This window comes from Dermacentor silvarum, chromosome 8 (genome assembly GCF_013339745.2).
Source record: "Dermacentor silvarum isolate Dsil-2018 chromosome 8, BIME_Dsil_1.4, whole genome shotgun sequence".
NCBI classification, from domain to species: Eukaryota; Metazoa; Arthropoda; class Arachnida; order Ixodida; family Ixodidae; genus Dermacentor; species Dermacentor silvarum.
The window spans coordinates 17,729,733-17,752,134 of record NC_051161.1 but is presented as its reverse complement, the minus strand read 5'-3'; the positions used below and the strand labels follow the sequence as shown (position 1 = coordinate 17,752,134).

The following is a 22,402-nucleotide window of genomic DNA, read 5'->3' as shown; positions in this document are numbered from 1 at the left end:
ATCAGGCTAGAGTAATATATATATATATATATATATATATATATATATATATATAGTAGAGAGAGAGAGAGAGAGAAACCTGTTTATATAGTTGTTAAAGGGCTAGAGTAGGAAGCTCTGTCGTTAAGAAACTAAAGTCCAAGTTCCCTACCTTAACGATGCCGAATATTAAATGTCCGCTTGTAAACAGGAAAAGCACAGTGGGTGACGAAGATAATCCGTACCATCGGGGATGAGGTGGCAAAGCAACGATTTCCGACAGCTCAGCTTGAAATCGGCCACAACAGTGTGTTTTGCACACAGCCAAGTCCAGGTAACGCTTCGCCATTTCGGTCTCGGCCGCGATTCGTATAGTTCTACTTGCGGCTATGATTCTGCGATCGTATCCCTCAGAATGATCATAAGGAGAAATTAGCATACAAAGCCAAGCTGAGATGGTGTTTTGTTGCTGAAGTAGAAAGCTGTGAGAAATTTGCAGAACATGGCAAAATTGCCATTGCACGCGCTCTAGTGCCGAGAGACAAGTGCTGTGCAGAGTTCTGGACCAATTGGACAAACGAGCACTATCAGAACTAAGAGCTTTAGGTCAGTGCTCCTAAAGAATATCCGCGCTGAAGGCCTTACTCGCGTTACTAAGGTTCCTGCGGTCTATGGGCCTTCACGATAGACTTCAAGAACGCCGCTTCCTGCCACTCTTTAGTGTATGCGGATTGTTTGTTTTCGTCTCTCTTTCTCTCTCTCTGTCCCCTTTCCACTCTCTTCCTCGTTATATCCCCCTACTCCTTCCCCATGTGCAGGGTAGCCAACCAGAACTACCTCTGGTTAACCTCCCTGCCCTTCTATGCATTCTTTTTTTTTTGTCTTTCTCTCTCTCTTCGCAGAACAGGACGTTTCACAACTCTACGTACACGCGCAAGACATCAGTGCACGACCCTCATTCTCTTATAAAGAAAGCGTTCAAATTCCAAGTTCCTCCGCAGCTGACTGCTTTAACCTTAAACATCGCGGTCTACTAGTCTGCTTTGGGGCAACGTCAGCGGGTGCTCTCGCTTGAAGTAGGCAGTTTAAATACAAGTTGCAAGACTGACTTCAATCTCAGCTTATATTCCTCTTTATTTTTTTTTCTTCACACAAAGAGGTCCGCTTATTTTGCCATATGCTTTCAAAACTAGTTAATCCCAGTTCGGTGCATGTTCCATTCTAACGCATGATGCAAAAGCAAAAACAAAAGCAGATAATGCTGCGAACTAGTTCTTGCACGAAGTGTCGCCGTATTAAACGAATGAGGACTTCCGAATGCCGTGATGCTGCACTGTTTGCAATGAATAGTGAAGAAGCTGCACCCCTTTAAACTATATCAGGAAGTGCAAGCACATCTTTAGTAAACGTCAAAAGTGCACCTGGGTGCCGACAATGTCGCTCGTCTTTTGTGTACTCCTAACGCTATCAAAATTCTGAACAGGCGCTGGGCACGGTCGGCTTGGTTCTGGCGCAGGGAGAGCTTGTTAGCTAATCATATTTAGCAGAGGATGTGTGCGGGGACTGTCACCAGTCAGTGCCCTTGGGCACGAGCTTCCGAAAGAATATATACTTTTTTTTTTTATCCTTTCGCGTAGTGTTGATGCCCGCCTATTCGCCTTGCGACTGATTTTCAGTGCTCGGGTTTCTATTATTGTCTTCTCTAGGACGGAAAATAGAGCCAAATAGACGAAGCAAAGCGTTCCGCGTCCTTTAGGCGCTGGCGTGCTTTTCCCCCCTCTGTCTTATTTGCTTGAATGTTGAACATCATGCTCAGCTCGTTGTGGACTCTCGAAAATTTTTTCACTTTTTTGTGTGTGTTTTTTTCTGCTTTGAAACCTTCGGATTAAGACACCGTGGGGGTGCTTTAAGGTATGTACGATATACTGAGGTGGAACCACAAAGCTCAGGTCCTCTGCGGCGAAGTTTAAATGCCTGATACAGTTATATATATATATATATAACCTTGACCACATAAAGCCAACAGACCATGAAGCCAAGGAAATCATCAGGGAAATTAGCTTGGCTTCATGGTCTGTTGGCTTTATATGGCTTTGATTAATAAAATCGAGCCCCTCGGTTTCCTTTCTTCTCTCCTTCATTCATAGCGAGGGTCTCGAATCTGGCAGCCTTGGTGTCGTTAGGATGAGGGGCTTTTTAGCCACGCTCCCGCTCTCCTAAGTTCACGTGTTACGTGACGCCATGCGGCAAAAAAGGATGTTCCACATCCGCCCACCATGGCTTTGATTGCCGCTGGCTAACACTCCCAGGGCTACACCTAGTAAACATAAATACCCATGTTAGTGGCGCGAGACTGATAGCCGTCGCCGTAGCACAATTGGTAGTGCAACGCACGCGTAATGTGCAGGTGGTGGGTTCGGCTCCCACCGGCGGCATGTTATCTTTTCGTCCACTTTCATTTCCTGTGTCTTTATTATTTTCTACACTTCTATGTCAGCTACAGCAAATTTCCCCGATTGCTACCTTGGCTTCATGGTCTGTTGGCTTTATATGGCCATGATTAACAAAACCGAGCCCCTCGGTTTCCCTTCTGCTCTCCTTTCCATATATATATATATATATATATATATATATATATATATATATATATATATACATATATATATATATGTGTGTGTGTGTGTGTGTGTGTGTGTGTGTGTGTGTGTGTGTGTGTGTGTGTGTGTGTGTGTGTGTGTACATAAATGTGGGGACGAAGCTTGCAGTGCATAGGTAATAGAAAATGGTCTTTCCTTCAGTAACATTGAACTCGTTGGAAAGTAATTATTGAAGACTCGCGAAATCATTAACTAGAGCGAAAAAGACATTGGACGACAGCGAGAAGCACACAGGCCAGAAAGCTAGATAGTACACAAGACAGAGCACTAGCGTTCTGTCCTGTGCGCTTTTCACTGTTGTCCGATCTCTTTTGCGCGCTAGTTCATAATGTCTCGAGTCTGTAATAAGCAGCAAGTATCCCAACTGTCATTCTGTAATTACTGAAACGCCGTTATTTTTTTAGGCCGAAAGAACGACACGTCGATTACTATTGTTCACGGCCGTTTTCTTGCGTTTGTCAATGCTTTAGTTCGAGCATTATGCAGAAGTTACCGACCCCAAAGCTTTGCCGCCCGTTACGTCTCTTCAGGGAAAGCCGCAATGTGGCATATACCTACCATAGAGTTGGTGTGCCTCAACGACACTGTTTACGCTGCATTATCCTCGACCTTTGCCCGCAAAGGTGCAAATACTGCGAAGCGTGCACGTACGCGCTGCACAGAAGCAGCGTACGGTCTATCTTTTAGCATCATCAACTTCATTATACCATCTTCCTTCCTCTTCACATTCTACCTATGTTGTTCCCCTAAACCCCTTTTCCTCAGCGTAGAGTAGGCGGCCAGAGGCGCATCACACAGGCCAACTTCTCTATCTTCCTGCCATTTAAGGTTCTCTACCTCTCCCTCTCCCTCTCTCTCTCTCTCTCTCTCCGCTGTACTGGAGCCGTAGCTGTATCTTCGGCCCCACGTCAGTCAGGAAGACATGACTTCCGTTAGTTGAGAAAGAGAAGAACGGCGCCCATCAGTCCCCTGGGGTGGTAGACGTGTACCGATATTATTCTATTCGTGCCTTATGTCCTACAGAAACTGACGTTTTGGTTCATTTTGTGACTACTTTTGTGCTTTGACGTTCGGCCTTTGCGTTCCTGATGGGACCTCCGAGTTTTTCGTCGCGTCTTCAACGAAGCGTTTCCCGAGCAAGCACCGGTTGTCGTCTAACCGACCGGCTGGCATTGACAGCCGTCGCCATTAATCATCTTGGCGCCTTGGGTGTAATCTCGGTGATCTTTTCCTTTTCGTTTCTTTTTACTCGGGTTTCTGATGGCCCTGCTCGCTGTATATTTGGCACAGTTTGGAGAGCGCTCCAGCACGCCCGACACCGGTGTGTAGAATGTGGTCGGGACAGGTTAGGCCATGCAGGCGTGTCCGAACGGCTTGTAATGCGTCTAATGTCGCGACAAATAGCAGTGTTCGAAAGCTGTGGTTTGCATCATTGCTATATGGCAGGCCGCTTATTAACGCAGAAATTTCGGCAAGTGGGGCGCGTGTCGGGTGTGCCCCCCCCCCCCCCCCCCCACGTTACCATCTCTATACTTGTGTATAAGACTTTATTCTGTTGATTTTTGGCCCTGGACGTTTTTTTTTGTTCACAATACTTTAAATGATTATCATTATTATTTCTATCTATACGTGCGCCAGCACTTAGACCTCATGGTTGTTCCTGGGCACGATAAGTAAATGATTGATTGAATGATTATTATTATTATTTGTTCTTTTTTGTGTATACGTGCGCCAGCGCTTAGACCTCATGGTTATTCCTGGTCACGATCAATAAGTTATTATTATTATTATTATTATTATTATTATTATTATTATTATTATTATTATTATTATTATTATTATTATTATTATTATTATTATTATTATTTGGAAAGGAGTAGCCGTCCCCATTATAAGGTGACTACATCTCTTTAATTTTTTTTCCGCAATAAAAAAAATCAATTTTCCTCTTTGCAGTCTTTTTGAACAGATATATGAGGTGAACGGATATTTTTTCTATTCTATACAGGCCCCTTAAGCCAACGAATATAAATGTGATGTCATATTTAATTTTATAAGGTAAACAAACTCTTATCATGAATGACTAACAATATTAATAGAATCTCTCTTGTTTATATATACCACTAAAATTTATAATAGCAACGCTCAAAGAATCAAGCTCCTTTACATATAATATACGTTAATTTATACGATTAGTATCCCTTCATTATCTTCTTTTTAATTTACGAAATTTATTTTTAGTATTTTTTCCCTAACTATCGCCCGATTAATGGCCTATCCCACCGTAGTGGGTTGAGTCATATGACTTAGAAGCCACCAACTTAAGCTTGGGATTAAGCTCCCCACGGCATCCCCCCCCCCTTCACCTCGTGGTAAAACCAAAGAATTACAACAGTGATACACGAATATAGCAATATATATTCTTAGCAGGGGATCAAGAAGTGGAGATGCTGGAAGCACGTGCTTCCTGCAACTCCATTTTACTTCTCTGTTGGTTAAAGTGCTATGAGTGATGAAAATTGTTTCAAATAAGAAACAGTTCTGATGGACATCAACAACAAGAAGACTACTAGGTAGCAATCGGCCTTCACACTTTATTATTTTTTTTTCTTCTGTGGGTCAGAGAACGAAAAATTATGCAGTCGGCACGTAAAGAAACGGCGCTTGTGTTGAATTGCAGAAAAAATGATGGTGCTTCGTTGCACAGCCAGCGGGAACTATAATGAACGCGGCCACAAACTGAGGCTGCGTATGCCTACACACTTTCTGTCTAAGTGTGTGCGAAATATTCTTCTCTTCTTTATTTCTTCTTGGACGTTTGAGCAGTTAAAATGTAGAGCGAATCTAGTAAAAAGGCAGAGCGGTGGTTCCGCTTTCCTATTACCGTCAAAGCATACGCCATTGGGCGGACTCTATAAGTTGGTGTCATATGACAAAAATGCAGCCTCGGTGCTTTTAGGCTATGCTAAAACGACGCAACAAGGAAAGAAAATTCTGCCATGCCTTACGCCATAGTTATGCGTAGAACTATACAGTAAATCAAGATTTTCGAGATTCTCTTGCGTTCTTTTCTTGCGTTCAGCTAGCCGGGGCTGTCAGAGAGATATAACATTTTGTCTTAAGTCTAACGTCGGCATATGATGAAAAATATGGAATGGTTCCATAAAAATTGAAACCGTTCCATATCCACAATTGGGTCTCGTTTATTGAACAGCCAGCATACAATTTTCATCTCCATGAAAAGGTGCCTTTCGCATATGAAGGCAGATAGTCACACCACATTTTGCACCCTTTATGCTGATATCCTGCAGCAACTAAATGGTTCTTAAAGGGAAAGAAATCGTATAGAGATACAAAATTATGCAGGAAGCAATATGGTCTCCGGCGGGCAACTATGCTATAGTCGTCAAATGACATAGCCAAGCACCTCTGCCAACTACGAACACATTCTTATTTCAGGCTTTAGTCGCTAACTGTAATGCTAGAAGGTAACATGATAACAGCTAATTAGCTTGGAGAGATTTAGGAGGACTGTCCTGGAATAGAGTGGGAAAAGGAGTGCAATTTTTTTTTTTTTTAACGAAAACGTACCCAATGGTAGATCATGCAGGGATATGAGCAAGGGTTAGGTCGCGTTCAGGTCTCTCTCTGTTTAGATATATGTCAAACGCAGAAATTCTCTTACTAAGCAACGGCGCTGAACTTACCTAATGTCGCGCTCGAGCTAGATTGAATTAGCTTCTCGTTCCACACGGGCACTTCACTTTTTATGTATTTTTTTCTTTTTTTTTTTGCATTAGAGCGCCGCGATGGCTACGGGTCAGTGCGCCGTTTCGCAGTGTTCCTGAACTTGACGTCACAATGCAAGGCGTTGATCGTGCGAGGGATCCAGGACTTTAGAAAACGAAGCATCTTCGTAAAAGCCTGCGTAATAATTCTGCTGTGATATGATTGGCATATTTTTATTTATTTATTTATTTGTACCCTCAGGACATGGAGGCAGTGCATAGGGGAGTGAGTTGAGCAGGATAAACAGACAAAATACAATTAGTAAAAATATCTGTTTATACAATTTTATACAAGGAAATAATTATACAATTTTAGCTCGAGCACCGCGAGCAATAGCAGCGCAATCGCAATAACAGCGCAATCGCAATAACAGCGCAATAGCAGCGCGTAACAGATAAGCAGCTTTCTTGTTGTACAGATTTAAGCGCGAAATGCTTTTAGCTCCCGTTGTCGGCAACCTTCAAGTGACCCTGAGCCAAAATCCAGAGCCGTTATCCGGGCACTCAAACGAGAGCATCCGGATACTGGCAAAAGAGAACATCCGTTCATCGTTGCGAGAACAAAACGAAATCATCCGGGCAACCAGTCAAGAGTTAAGAAAATGCGGTCTCTGGCCCCCCGCTTTTTCTACAGGACCGCATTACATACGCTATTAAATTCCCAAACAAGTTGCAAAAAATTTTGCTTCCGATTTATTTCTAATGCTTGTTCACAATATCACTCAAGCTGTAACTTCTAGTATGCTGAAGTTGTATTTGTAATTTTCAATAGCGACATTCAAAAGGCAGATAGAGGGCACCATACATCTTTTGGCGCTGAGGCAGGGTTGCCTGAACGCCAGTAGTTCGTGATTCGTGAGCGGTAAGAAGAAATAAGTAGCGACAGACGCTGAGCGCGCTGCACTGTTGGAAGAAGAAAAGTGGTTGAAGGCGGTGGCACCACAAGTAGCAGAATACGCCATATGGTAGCCATTTCATGCTTACATCTACTCTCGATTACGGGAGAGCCAGCATTTTGGATAGTACTAAGAAAAATAAAATGAATGTGGCGAGTAATTAACAAATTCTTGTTACTCTATGTTAGTCAATGTTGCACAAAAATTATGACTATTACTAATAGTAACAATTTGTCTGGGAAGACGATTCCATTCGAGGATTGTGCGAGGTAAAAAAAGTAGTGTAAGAAAGTTTTAATGTGACGATATTCTATGCCTGCTTTATGAAAGGGATCAATGCGATGCGATGTATGTTGTGGTGGAGATACAAGTTAATCGTGGAGCGACGAATGGTGATATAGCTCATGAAATAAAGTTAGCCTCGAGCTTTTACGGTGAGAGGCAAGAGTTGGAAATTCAAGATTAGTTTTAAGTGCCATTTTAGTAGCCATCCGACCATAATTTGAACAGATAAAATAAGCGGAGTAGTTTTGGATAAGTTATATTGAAGTAATAAAGTAAGTGTGATTGCGTCGTCATATTATGCGCAGTGATTACTGATCTGTGACTGCCTACGCAAAGAGCAAAACACAATAGAAACTTTGAATCCTGTTCCGCGATGACCACTAAAGATTAGTATACGAACAAAGCACATCGCTTACGGAAAGCTGCTGTGCGAAAACGCGTCTTGCGTAAGTGCCCAGCGCACTTTGCACGTAGTCGATGCGGTCCGAAGCCTCGAGATCGCCGTTTTCCCAACGAGGACCTCTAATGCGTGCTACAGGAATAGCTGCACTCCGCCACATTCCTTGCAGAAGCAGGCTTTCTATCGAGCTCCAACCTGGCGTTCGTCTGCGTCAATCTTTCGTCGTTTCTTTAAGCAGGGCAAGCAAAACCCTCTTAGCAAACAAGGTAACATAGAACACGTCCTACACTGAAGACGGGTAGTGCGGTGTCGCTTCACGAAATTCCTCGTAAATCACGTGAGTAACCCCGTGGATCCATATTCTTACTTAGCAGAGGTGTTTGCTTAAGAGTGCCGGCACCGTCGACAGTTGCTTCAGCGAAGGCGCTGAGACTCCTCTGCAAACACAGCTTACGAGGTGAATGGTCTTTTCTAAAGTAAAGAAGCTTGCCTCCTCTACTTGGAACTTTAAAGAATGCACTTAGAGACCACTGCAAGAATGATATGCTTTCTACGCTGGTTTATGTATCCCTATATAGCTCGTATTCTGAAACGCAGTAGTACTTTAGAAAATAGAGAGGAGTGTCTGGCTTTATATCAGCGTTAACACCACGAAATGGATTCGTCGCATTTGTTGAAGCGGGCCCTATAGTAAATAACTCGCCTGTATCTTGGTCATGCAGCTTCTCCGGCGAACGGGGTCTGAGTAAGAACGCTTAGCTTCCGCGTCAAGGTGTAAGCCTGGAACTGCAGAACTGCGAAGAGTGCGCTTGGATTATTTGTAGTTTATTTTCCGCCTGCTGATACGCACCGCTTAAACGTTTGTGGTTTCGCATACGCGTCTTCACATTTTCGTTCTTGAATCGCTAATGTGCCGGAAACACCGATGTTGAAGCCTTTGTACGCCTTAAAGAAGCCTTTTTTTTTCCTTTTTGGGGTTGCGCTGGTAAGCACGAGGTCGCGGGATCGAATCCCCGCCTCGGCGACCGCATTTCGATGGGGGCGAAATGGAAAAAGGCCCGCGTCCCGTGCATTGGGGGCACGTTAAAGATCCCTAGGTGGTCCATATTAATCCGGAGTCCCCCACTACGGCGTGCCTCATAATCAGATCGTAATTTTGGCACGTAAAACACCAGAATTTAATTTATTTTTGTGCCACGTCTTTAGGAAGACGACCGACAGTCATGCAGAGCCGCTTTAGATGAAGGTGTAATGATGCGTATATTATTTTGAACGTTATGCTCGATACGTTCAGGAGCCTTTCAGTTGGACGTTGATATAAGCGCTGCAGAAGCGCGAATTTTTCTATGAAAGCATTGGGGGCACGTTAAAGATCTCCAGGTGGTCCCAGATTTTCCTCGATCCTTCCGTTTAACAGCCAAATGCTTGAGTGCTTAATTTATTTTATAATGTTGGAAATGTATAGCCAAGCTTCGTCGCCGATCTTTTCACAGTATTTGATTGTCAAATACACACAAGGATCAACACTTGGTAAATGTGCACCACAAGTGTTCATCCAAAGAAAACAAGCAATTGAAGGGAACGATGTAATATGCGAATCGAACTATCAATCGCAAATGTAGGGAAGCGTTGAGACACCAGCACAATGAATACGAGAATGGTGTACTAAAAGCAAGCCATGCATACTGGAAAATACATATAAATGAAGTGAAAAAATTTATATAAATGAACTGAACAAACAAATGGCCAAGTAAATGAAAACATGAATGTAGAAAACAGAACATGCGCGAATGAACTCGCGGCGTAGGGTGAACATGACAATGTTAGTTGTTTTAGAATTCAGTCACTTCGACCGACACGACGTCTTTCGCTTTCCCGGACATCATTATTATATCGGTTCGCACACTGACGTTGTCTTCCAAAATTGCTTCTGTAAAGGACTGTCTTTGTTCATTAAAAATAATCGCAGGAAGAATGGAAGTCGGGCGAGTTGGTTCCGATTCATTTTTAAGCTGAAACGCACAAAAAGAACGGCAAACTAAGGCAGAGGTAACACACGCGAGCGCCGAGTCGGAAACCAGTTCTATTTCGGTGCTCCATTTTAAAGATTAATGGACTGACCTTTTTATACCACTTGTTCCAGATTGTGCGCTAAAATATATGTCTCGGTACGCCACCAGCCATCTGTAAAACTTAGTTGATGTAGCCTCTTTATTTTTTTCGCACAAGGGAACTTGTCCAGTGCTTCGTCTTTTTACAGCCTATAGTGGTATCTGGGAATGCCAGTATATGCGGTAACTTTCTTTTACATTCCTGCAAAGCTCACAGTCATTTTACTGGTCGTTAGTTTGAGCGTACTGGCTCCGCGCTTACTTATAAGCATACTATAGGCCCACAAGGAAGCTTCACACATCTTTCATTCCTAGGAGACATTGTCTCGCTGGAAGTGTGGTAACATAACCCAGTGAGCATGCAAGATACAAACCGCCACCACTAGTGTTCGGCTCGAGCGCATGCCACACTACGTATCAAACAATTACCTCAAGGAAGCGAAAAGCACGCGAATGAGGCAAACCATCCAGAATTCGGCGTCTCGGACCTCCCTGCCACTACTGTCCTTAGGTCTCTCTCTCTCTCCTTGTCGATTAAACGTTAATGCCAAGCCCTCCGGTTACAATACACCCTACACCGTTACAATAGGTGAATTTGGCATACTTGACCTACTGTTAGGGAACTTAAAGCGTTCATTAATCACATTTTCTTAGTTATCTTTGGTTCACTTGTACAAGAAACGTTTTTAGAGATTCGTTGACAGACCTTATGCCAATCAGTGAACAGCGTAAGAAGAGCATAATGCTCTCCTCTTCGAAGTTGGGAGTCAAAACTGAGCTTTCGGGCGTAGGAGGTGTGGCCTGAACAGTCCGTTGAGGTCTTAAAGCTGAGCTGGGCTCTGTCGGTATGACAATGTCGATCGCTTACGGTAGTCTGGAAAATATGTGGGAAGTGGGATGCGTCGACTGTCTCATTGTTTATGTGACGGGAGGGATAAATGATGGTCGACTGGATGTTGTGTGCATCTGCGCCGTTGCTCAGATTCTCTCTCTCTCTCTCTTTTTTTTGTAAGTGTACTTAAAAAAAGAGCTACAAACGTTCGGACGTGATGTGAACTGTTAGAGAGTAACAGTACAAGTTATCCAGGGAAAACACAGGGAATGCGGGAGATGGAAATTCAGGACGATGAGCAACACGAGAACACGGTGAAAGCGGGAGCCAACGCTTCGACAAGTGGACTTGCCTTGAAGAAGACAAGTCGAGTTGTAGAAACGTTGGCTCCTGCTTTCACCTTGTTCTCGTTTTGCTCATCAATACAAGTTGTGGCTTTTTGGTTTCCGAATTAGAGCCAGCTTGTCCGCGATATCAGCCGCTAAGACTATACGTCGTGCAGCTCGTATCATGAGCTGATTGACATCGGCTCATATTTCAAACAGTCTTAAGTTTAGGTGTCTTATTCTATGCCTGTTGGTAAGCTGAGAACAGAAATCTTTTGGAAGCGACGCTATTCCCGTACATCTTCATCCGCTGAATTTGAATGCGAAGACAGAAAATTAAGCCGAAACATCCTTCAACGTCTCGTTTCCAATGTAGGCGTTGATGAAAGAGTATATATATATATATATATAAAAGAAAGCGCGGAAGAATTAGAAACCTAAAAAAGGATAAAAACAAAGTCCAGACACGCGTCTTTCATGAGCTTGCTTTTATGGCTGCCTGGAAGAGCAACACTTCGGCAGGAATGGGGGAATAAGTGGAACAAGTGACAAAGGATATGTTTCTCCGCTGTAACGCTCACACAGCTTTAAATTTACTTCGCGCATGCACAAAACCAAACCGTGCCTGAAGCATTTCCGCCTTTTTATTTTGCGTTTCTTTTTCTTGAAAGTATGTCGTAAAATGGTCTGTGCCTGGGCACAAATCTAGCTCTCTGACAACCTGGGTGTGCGAGCTACCCGATGAATCCACGCGTGGTAGTAGGTCGAAAGAAGTCACGCATTGAGTTTCTAAACTATACAGTCGGCGATGGGGATTTTATGCCTTCTTTTGGCTTCATTTTGTTCATAGCGACTCGCATTCGCCGTATCACTGTTTCAAACTGCATGCAAATTTTAGTAGTGAAGCTGCAGTCGTTTGAGGAGGAAGAGGCTGAGGTTCGTATTTAAGTGCCGATAAAGTTAACTGCATTAAGAGCCCCGATGCCGGGCGCAACTATGGGCTGTCCAGAGGGCCCACGACGTGGCGGTCGGGCATGGCCTGACTGTCCCAACGTGGGAGCGGCCCGCTGCGCGCTGAGTCGCCTACCTCAGGACGTTCATTAAAGTTTAACATCCATCCATCCATCCATCCATCAATGCTTTTAGTCTACTGAAAAATTAGTAAAATCGAATCAAATGTTCTAGACACATCATTATCTGATGCGGAAAGACTGTGTGAAGAGCTTAACTCTGGTGGTAGAGACACTACACTTGTACTAATAGCAAGCCAACATGTTTTGTCTCAGAAGCTTTCTTTATTCAGCTCAACTGCAGTTCAAAAACTGCAGCGGTGGCAGGGCTTGCTTCCTGTACTGTTTGCTTCCACTTTGTCTATTCCTGTCTGGGAAAAAAGAAGAAAAACATTTTCTTGAGCAAGACTTCATTTTACTGTCATGAATGTCCCGTGAACTCTTTGTTCTCTGTTATTAAAACAAAACAGTGTAACAGTAAAAGTAGCGGAAGGCAAGTAAAAAACTACAAGTACTTCCAACGTTCATTTTCTGCAGACTTACACTGAGGCCTTCGTTTCCTTAGTTCTTTTTTTTTGTTGTTGTTGTTGTACCACAGTACCAGAACTGCCACAATACCACAACAACCAAGGATCTAACGTCTTCTTCTTGACTTCGCCGAAAGCAGTGAAAATGTTCTACAGACCAGGAATTCCTTGATACGTGTGTTTTTGCTTGAGCCTTCCGGGGAACCAGCCTTGTGGCTCTAGGCAGATGGCGGTAAGTCTGAAATCTCAGCATCAGAAAAAAAATTGGGGGAGAAAAAAAATTTGACGGGCGCTCGAATACTGGGATTTCGCTCTTCAACGCAATCGCGTAATGAGCTGGCCATCATGGACGGATTGTTTTTTTTTAGAGGACCTTATAGCTCTCACTTAGCCGACTCGCATCAAAGAGAAGTGATTGCTAGAAACAATATCAGAGATATTGTCTACGTAGTTAGTCATTTTCCTCGTATACGTTTGTGTTCTAGCCTGCATTTAGGACCAGCTGTACATGTAACAATAACAAGCATTGAATTGACTAAATCTAACGTGGTAAGACACAGTTTGCAATGTATATATGAAATTTTCTAAGCAATTTTTTTTTACCAGACCTACGCTTTTTATTGTTTGTTTTTTAGCTCACCTGCACAAAGTCCTCATTTCAGTTCAGCAGATTACGATAACAGCTTCCTTTGCGACGAAGGGAAAATGAATAATAAATGAGCCTGATAATACTGGGAATGCATTGTGCCCGCAGGAGATATATGCAGCCATTTGATGATGCATCTTAAATGTTGCCCCTTTTTCTTTGTTATCTTTTTTGTCGTTATTGTCAGCTTCTGCCTGTTAATCGCGTTGTCATGCTTCCCCCTCGCGCAAGACGCTCCTGTCGTATCCGAGCATTCCTGCTGCCGTCGTTTCTTCAAAAGCAAAGCGGGCTCGCCATAATCAGCTCGTAGTACATGCGTCACGAATACTAAAGTACATTCTCGAATGGACGCGAGCATTACCGACTGCTCTCTCATGCACGACGACGCATGTGTACTTTGCCCACTGGCTCGAGCAGTGCCATTCGATTCAACGACCGCCGACAGTGATCACCACTTTTTTGCAAGTTCAGCGTTGCTTTACTTTCTCCACGGGCAGAAGATCGCCCAATAAGCAATTGAAGTCTGCTCATCCGTCTGTTTTTCGGCGTGCGCAGTAATATGACAGTCTACATTGATGGCAATATCATTTGTCCAAATGGAATATATGTAAAACAGAAGGTTGTGCTTGCCTTTGCTCGTGTCCGTCTTAAGGCGATTTCCTGCTTTTGTATTTTTATATATTTTTACATAAACTTACTCATTCTTCAATCTTGTTTAGTTCGCCTTGGCCAGGCAGAGAATCCCTCTTTTGCCTGAGCGAAATCTGATGGCAATGCCGCCGCATCTGTTTGACGACGCCATGTTGTTGCAGCAAGACCACGGTGTAAGATATATACTCTTTACACCGTGAGCAAGACTACGCTTCCTTTTCATCTTTCCTCCGAACCGTGCAGTTTACTAGAACTCTGCATGTGGGTGTATCGTACAAGCACCGCTTGAGCAAAGGACGGCAGCATCGATTTCAAACGTTACGTGCTGTGGCGTCGACGGCGAAATGCTTGAACCTGGTAATATTTTATCAGGTACAACCGACCTTGTCACGTGATGCGTTTCCACATGACTGAAGCACCTACGCGGCTGGCATCATGAAGATCGATGAATATACCTCGGGTTTCTTCGACATGCCCTAGCGAAAACGAATGTCGCTCGAAACGGCAAGGGCTGTTCCATGTCGTCGCATGTATTACCTTGTTCTATTTCTTAGTTCAAGTCCGCTCTTTTGTACTTAATAAGATGCCTTCTATAGGCAGTGTACGGTACCGCTTGGACGACGTCCTATGATAACCTGCTAATGGAATTGTCATCGCCTGCACAAAACATACGTGTACGGGATATGCTTTGTAAATATGCGAATTATTCTTGAAAAAAAAATGTCACAGTTTCGCCCTAAGGGCGAAGCAATGAATACGATAGCAACACAGCAATGTCATACGAAGTAAGGTGTGCGGCTTTGGTAGCAATATGAATTGTAGCAAACATGAGCTGGTTAAGTAAGCAGGTGTGCTGCGGCGTAAGTAGACCGACATGAAGAGAGACTCGATGACCACGAGAAGGCGCGTGTGAAACGGTGGTGTTGATGAGAAGCGCATCCCGTGGGCAGCGCGTGCGAAGGGACACACCTGTAGCGCTGCACTGCCGATCCGGGCAGCATTGCATGTGGAGCGTGCGTTGGAAAATGTGGTCCGACTATTACTAACTGAGTGAACAAGCGTCGTGTGGGCGCGCACAAACAACATGAATAGATCACACTGAATGACTGCAGACAACGACTGTCAAAACGCTGGCAGCAAGCGCATACGCCGCAGCGGGCGAAGGTACGTGCGGTCATCGCTTCAACGGAAACTGAGCGGCGAATGCACAGCGCATACAAAGGTCAGAGCCGTGTGGAGATAAGAGACGGTGCGGGCGAGCGACGAGCGCGGCTGTTGGCAGAGTAGAAGTGCCCCCCCCCCCCCGCTCCCTCCGGCGCTGGCTTCCCGCTTCCTTGCTTGCGCGTGGGAGATGAAGTGCGTTCGCTCTCCGTGATAGCGCGCGTCCCCGCACGCTTCCGCTCGGGCATACGGCGCGCGGCGAGGATTTTCTCTATATGGAACCTCACGGCGACGGCGACGCCGACGGCAGAAATCCGGTTGAAGTGTCCATATAATTGCTATCGCAATAAAAAGCGTGAATCAAAAGAGGGACAAAGCAGGCTTTCTAAAGGCAGCACAATGATTGCATTATCTGTGTTGTTTTGTTCCTCGTTTGATTAACGCTTTTTATGACCCATATTTGACAACTTCAAGCTCTGACGTTAATTTTAAATGTGCCGCCCCGGCGCTGTACCTTACTTAGTTGTCTCATCTTACCACGAAGCTGTCCATGGCTAGGATTCGGAATTTTATGGCGTCCTCGAGGCAAAGCTCCCCCCCCCCTAAAAAGTAAGAGGGAAAGAGCCAACAACAAAAGCAAACGCATATCGCCGCTCGCGTCGGAGCTCGGTTTAATGGCCACCTGTGTCTAAAACGATGTGTCTCTGTGAATGTATGACGTAGTGTGTGACTTAGTGTGCGCCTGATAAGGCGACCAAGGGGAAAGGATTGGTGCCTCTCGGCGCAACCGCACGAGCGCGCTCGTGCCACTGCTCACGCGTTCGTCGTCGTGATCTTCTTCCATAGCTGGCTCCGTTGCCGCTCATCACTCCAGCGTAGCATTTCACTTCTCTTCTGTCGTCGTAATGGGGAGGCTGCGTTTACTGGAATAAGAGCCATTGCTTAAGGGGGTATGAGCCATTCATTGTCTTACGTGACGGACAGATTTAATAACAAGGGTAATACGCGAATGTGTGTGCGTATACCTATCGTCACGATGACCACCGATCAGAACAATAAATATGTCCGTACCTTTGTTCAAAATTTTGTGTTACCTCTGTGTCGTGCGCTAAACAGTTTCGCTGGTCATCCACCTTCACAGAGTGGAAGGGCTCATGAATTTTTTCTCTCCGTTGCAGCATGGCTGGGCTCTGCGTCACTAGCCTCTTCGCTGTTCGTGTCTCCAGTGGTCGTGGCCTGGTGTCGACGCAAGAGCGTCCGCCTCACGGCAGTCTTGGGCGGCCTGGTGGCGGCATTGGGCTGCCTATTCTCATCGTTCGCATCGCAGTTGCACCAAGGCCTGTTCAGCCAGGGCCTGGTGCTGGGCTTGGGCCTGGGCATGGCACGAGACGCCGGGAGCCTGGTGCTCGGTCAATACTTCAAGCGACGCCGCCACTGCGCTGAGGTGGTCGCATGTGCTGGTTCCGGACTGGGCACGGCGGCCATGGCAGCGTTTTTTCACTCGGTGCTCGGGTGCGGCGATGTTGTTCATAACTTATGATGCCAATTTCTGCTCACATCTGTGCTATAGGTGTCTATGACTATTATTGACCTGTAGCGCTGTAGCGACGTGTCGCTTTTGCTGTGTCCCGTTTCTTTTTTACCTTTTTTTATTGCACTGTGCACCCACCCATAGTTATGTACCAACCTGCCCAAATGAATACCATCCTGAATGTGCTGTATTATAGCGAAATGCTCCTAGAGGTAGTTGAAGAAGCAGCGAAACGGATATGCCTGCTTTGTATTAGATATACACGGAACCGATATCTCGGAAAACAATACGTGCCAGAAGGAAAGTCCCAGAAGGAAAGGTCGTTGAAATGTGACGTAAGTTGTACTACTAATCGCACTGGGGAGCTGGTGCTTATAGCGCGTTCATGAAGCACCGCTTACTATGCAGCGCTATTAAACAGAGCGAAATGTGTTCTTTGCTCTGACGGAACGGATTGATCAGTGTGGTTTGTCGTCCCAGAGCAACACATGGTCTGTCAAAAAAGAAAAAAAAAAAGCCGTTGAGAGCGGTGTCTCGTTTCCCCCACATGAGAACGCCGACACAGTAGCAAGTAATGTGGAAACACGGAGACAAGCGGTCTTGCCTGAACAAAGAGAGAACATAAAGAGGATGAAGAGAGAGATAAGACGTCACGCTTATAGGGAGTGTTCACGTGACGTCACCCTACTCCATTTTGTAGTCCTATATTCACTGTTTCCGCTGTGCTGCTGGATATAAGCGGATTGAGATAAAGCGCTGCTTTTCACCGGGCTGGCTATACAAAAATATGGCGGATTTGAGGACGTTCATGCATTCTGCCTGCTGTGTGCTTAAGCTGGTGTCTTAGAACTGCTGCCGTTACCCCTTCCAACCTTTTTAAAACTCTCGAGTCTCTCCTGGTGGAACCAAACTGTCCAGCGGCAATGCGCGCTGTGGCCTGGAAACGTGTCACATTAGTTGCCACACTTCAACGTCCCCGTGTATACAGCCAGGCACGTCGCCCGGTCGTTGTTTGAGCTTCAGAGCATGACGACGCGTGTGGCAGCCAGCGCCTTGTTAACGTGATCACTCAGCAGCCTTTCTGCAGCCGAAAAAAAATATATTAATGTTCGCGTTTCTGGAAACCCGCCGCGCCGTATCAGATTCGTTTCAGCAGCACGTTCCTGCATCATAAGGGCGTGGACCGGACGGACGTAGCGGACTCGCTAATGGAATCGTCGCTTCCCGCGCGCTTTAAAAATGACCACTCGTTGACGGCCGGGAGGGAAAGCGCTTATCTGGTTCCCCGAGCGCTGAATTCTCTCGGGCGTCAGCCAGTGGCGAGGCTGAAACAAAGTAATTGCCGCAATGGTTTGAAACTATATACACACGGCGAAATGGCCTGAAAGAGTTAGCTAAGCGGAGCTCTGCAGTGGACGCGTTCATTTCTAACTATTCCTTTTTTTTTTCGTGTTCGGTGTATTGTGCATTTTGTAAGCTCCTAGTGAGCGCTAGGCACGCCTATACTACCGTGTTAGGGATAGCCTCTAAGTACTGCTTAATCGTGGACGCAGGGGATACAGCTTCATTTTGACCACAAGGTCTCCTCACGCACGTGCGAAAGATTAGAATTGTTTATTGGGCACGCAGCAGTCTTGCTTTTTGTTTTCTAGCGTGTACTATAGTACGCTGTTTAGTGTGCTTATAAGAGAAGTGCTTTTGCAGTTTGGGGCGGGGCTTTATACTCGAGTGATGACCGTTCGCAGTGTTTACCTCTCCGCTCTGCAAACACCGTTCATTTTTCTCTCTGCTTTCAAGTCATTAAAAAAAAAAAAAAAAAATACAGCACGTGGGTTAATACTGACGTTCAGTTCGGGAGTTTTCTCATCCGGTTACATATTCTAATAAACTGAAAAGTAAAATTGACATTCGTAAACATATTTCTCAGAAAAAAAAAGCACTTCGCGGTTGAAGAAAAGTGTTTCGTGCTACCTTAAAATGTATGCCCAACCGCTTCTTTCTTGAATTTACTCAATCAGTGTACCTGTGCTTCCGAGTTGTCGAATATAATTCGTGACCTCCCTCTTCTACCTGCTAACATCCTGGTTCGCCAACTTGATGGAATGACTTTCCCGGAAACGAATGGTTGGGCTTGCGGGTATAGTGATACTTCGAAAACACTGCAGCACTCAAAACGCAAGCCGATGCCCTGAAGGCACACCAAAACGTGTTTTCTCAACATGCCTTGGTGTTGGTCTATATAGTGTCTTCAGTATTTCTTTGCGTCCAGGCATTATGCGCTTCAGAGTTTGCGAAAATCCCCGGAAGATACACTTATGCGCTTGTGCTTCTTCTTGGGAGTGCAGGTCCCTGGGCTGGCGCCATGGCCTTCAGGCCGCAACGGGCCTGGTGTCCCTGAATTTCGTGCTCGGTGCCTTCTACCGGTCGGCGTCTCTGTACCACCCGCAACGTCGCGCCATCCTGCACCTCAAGAACCAGCGGCGCAAGATCAAGGAGAAGAGACCGCGCACCGAGAAGCCGCCCTTCTTCGATTTCGCCGCGCTCCGTACGCGCACGCTGAGAGTCGTCATGGTAACCGCAGCTCTCGCAGCAGCTGGACTCTACACCCCCTTCTTCTGCCTCGTAAGCACCTACACGCCGCGTAGGGATAGTTTTTAACCTTGACGTCACGGATGAAGTCTAGCACCGTGCTAGTACTCGAACACTGCGGTCGTGATGACGTCAGCGCACTATTTCATCACGCGTAGATCACTGTTTGGCTTCTTGAAGGTGACCATTTGCACCGGATTATCACTGTTATCAACTTCTCGCTCGGCGCAAGAAGCGCCCTTCGTGCTGTTACTTTCGTGTTGTCCACGATGACGTCAATGCAAACCATCTATATAGTATTACGATATCATCGAGAGATGCTCAAGAGACGAGCCGCCGCGAATAAAGACGATGAAGTGTGTCTGGGCTTTTGGCGCGAGAGAGTTGTCGGCCTGGCTGTTTGGTTCCAGTGTAAATACAGTGTAATAGCCTCTTTCGTGTGTGTCTTGTCACACGTAACATTGTTCGCATTTGGGGTTTAATATTCGACTGTACGACGCGATCCGCCCTCACGCCCACATAACGGTGGCTTTGTGACCGTCATAAGCCGAATGTGAGCGCATCATTTACTGAATTATGGTTGGAAAATCTCGCTGTTTCGCCCGAAAGGCGAAGCATCAATTGCGATAGCAAATTAGTAGTGAGCTATTCGGAGTTGAGATAGTAGTTTTATCGGCTGCATAAACTTGGACACATTCGCTTACTAACTGAATTAACAAGCGTGGTGTGAGCGCGCACAAGCACACATGAATAGATCACACTGAATGACCGCAGACAACGACTGTCAAAACGCTGGCAGCAACCGCAGCCGCCGCAGCGGGCGAAGGTTCGTGCGGTCTATCGCTTAAACGGAAACTGAGCGGCGAATGCACAGCGCATACAAAGTCAGAGCCGTGTGGAGATAAGAGACGGTGCGGGCGAGCGCCACAAGCCGGCAAAGTACAAGCCCAGTTGTTGGCAGAGTAGAAGGTGCCCCCCCCCCTCCCTCCCTTGCGCTGCCTTTCCGCTTTCTTGCTTTGCGTTGGAGATTGAGTGGCCAGTTCCCCTTGCGCCCGGTTGCAAGATACGCATTTGGTGCCGCAGCACAGCGTCGCCCCGCCTCCCTCACTCCCATACACCCACGGCCTTTCGCGCGACGAAGGTCGCGTTTGCTTTCCGCCGTGTGTTCGCTCTCCGTGATAGCGCGCGTCCCCCGCGCTTTCAATCGCGCATACGTGCGCGGCGACGATTTTATCGCCCTTGGACTTTATACGGAACCTCACGGCGACGGCGACGGCAGAAATAGGGTTGAAGTGTCCATATAATTGCTATCGCAATAAAATGTGGGCGGGCTAATGTTTATATGTGCGCTGAACGGCGCAAACAGTACCTGTCGCGCTTTCCCAGGATTTTGTGTCACCGTTGGTCTAGCCTGCCATCCTATAACTATGCGCCATGAATGATGGTGCGCTTATCGATCTCGCCGGCTTCTAGACTCACTATATATATAATACATATGGAATTTGCGAGACAGGGTTCGCGTCTGCAATTATCAGTGTATTAAAATTTACTGCGATGCCACGAACGGGCAAACACACATTGACAAAATACTTTTTCGCTGTGCATTTGCCCGTATGACGACAGCGTCATAAGTCTCACGAGATAACTAACACACGTACTGTTTTCATTGACAAAACCTTTTGTGGTGTCCCGCCCCACGTTGCACGCCACTCACTATAGCATCTTGGTGACAACCTTAAGAGCTCAGTAGAAGCTTCGAAAAATGCCACTGCACCTGCCCACACTGCCTCAACGCTCCAAAACATACTTCCTGAAAGTTTACATATCGAAAAGAAAAAAAATTACTCCATATCCATGTGGGACGCCGCAGGACGGAAGGACGGACAAAGCCCCCGCCATAAGCTGCTTCGCATCTAAAACTCACCTCTGCTCTTGCGAGATGTCAAGAAAATGACTGAGAGGAATTAGCTTGTAACGTTGGTAAATGTTTTATTTCCTATTCAGGGTACGACCTCCCTTAATTCTTGGTTGTTACCATCTGGGAGCAAGGGTAAAAGGATGGGATACTGTGAAATGGACTTCAGCTAAAAGTCCATGAGCAGCTGTGCTTCTTGAGATATACCATGAGGGAGTGCAAGATACGTTTTCGGTGCTCCGGATCCCCGCTTGGCCTTATCCATGGCTGCAATATTCCCGGCCGTATAGCGATGCAGGAAGCTTCTGAACGCTTCTCTGTCGATGCCTCGTGAGTGCTGGCAATCCTACACGAGGTGGAAAGTGTCGGCTCGTGATCCGCTGCTGCATCTTACACAGCAGTCCTTAACTGCCCTTGTGCCTTTTTTCTTTTGCTAAAGAGCACCCATCTCGACGGCGTAAGAGCCATGCCCGTACTCACGCTGCGCAGGCAGACCGCTCGCCCGTCCTCTGTGGCTCACCCTAACATCCTCTTCAAATTGGGCAGCAGTGCATTTCCTAGTGTATTTTTAGGTGTTGCTCGTGTTTCTTCCAGTAAAAGTATTTTCCCTCTTTGTAATTTGATGCTGGGGCAACTTTTACTGATGCGTGTAGCCATTTTCCTATTTATTAACCTTTCTTCTTCCATTTTCACCGATCAGGTACCTTGAGCGCAGCCGAGGGCGTCCAAGGAGCGTGGGTGCTGCAGGCCCTCCTCGGTTTCGCAACTGCGGAGGAACTGGCGTCGCTGATTGCTGCTGTTGCGGCGTCCGACGGAGTGCGCGCTCAGCAGGCGTTGCCTGTGCCAGCTGTCCCTGCTGTGCGCCGGCCTGGCCATGCTGGCACTCGGAGCGCTGAACGGTTTCGCCGGCTACGCGCTGTTCGCGGCCGTGTACGGTGCCAGCGCCGGCGGAGTGGCCTACGCGCTGCGCATGCTCGTCTTCGAGCGGCTGAGGGCCAGCACTTTGGCCGCGCCTGGGTTTCGTCCAGTGGGCGCAGTGCCTGCCGGTTTTAGTAGAGTGCCCGTTACAGGTACGTTAATTTCTGTCCTTTGGTGGCC

At 46.2% G+C, this 22,402-nt stretch overlaps 1 protein-coding gene across 2 annotated transcripts in view; it reads left to right on the top strand.

Moving 5' to 3' along the window:
- LOC119460708 (monocarboxylate transporter 8) overlaps positions 1 to 22,402 on the top strand; it is a 130,899-nt gene that overhangs the window by 43,869 nt on the left and 64,628 nt on the right. The window contains exons 2-3 of one of the 2 annotated variants that reach the window (XM_049673169.1): positions 16,448 to 16,781; positions 19,146 to 19,422. The exons of the other annotated variant lie outside the window; for it this stretch is intronic. Of the exons in view, the coding sequence (XP_049529126.1) occupies positions 16,448 to 16,781; positions 19,146 to 19,422 (611 nt within the window). The remainder of the gene's footprint in view (positions 1 to 16,447; positions 16,782 to 19,145; positions 19,423 to 22,402) is intronic. 2 annotated transcript variants of the gene reach the window in all.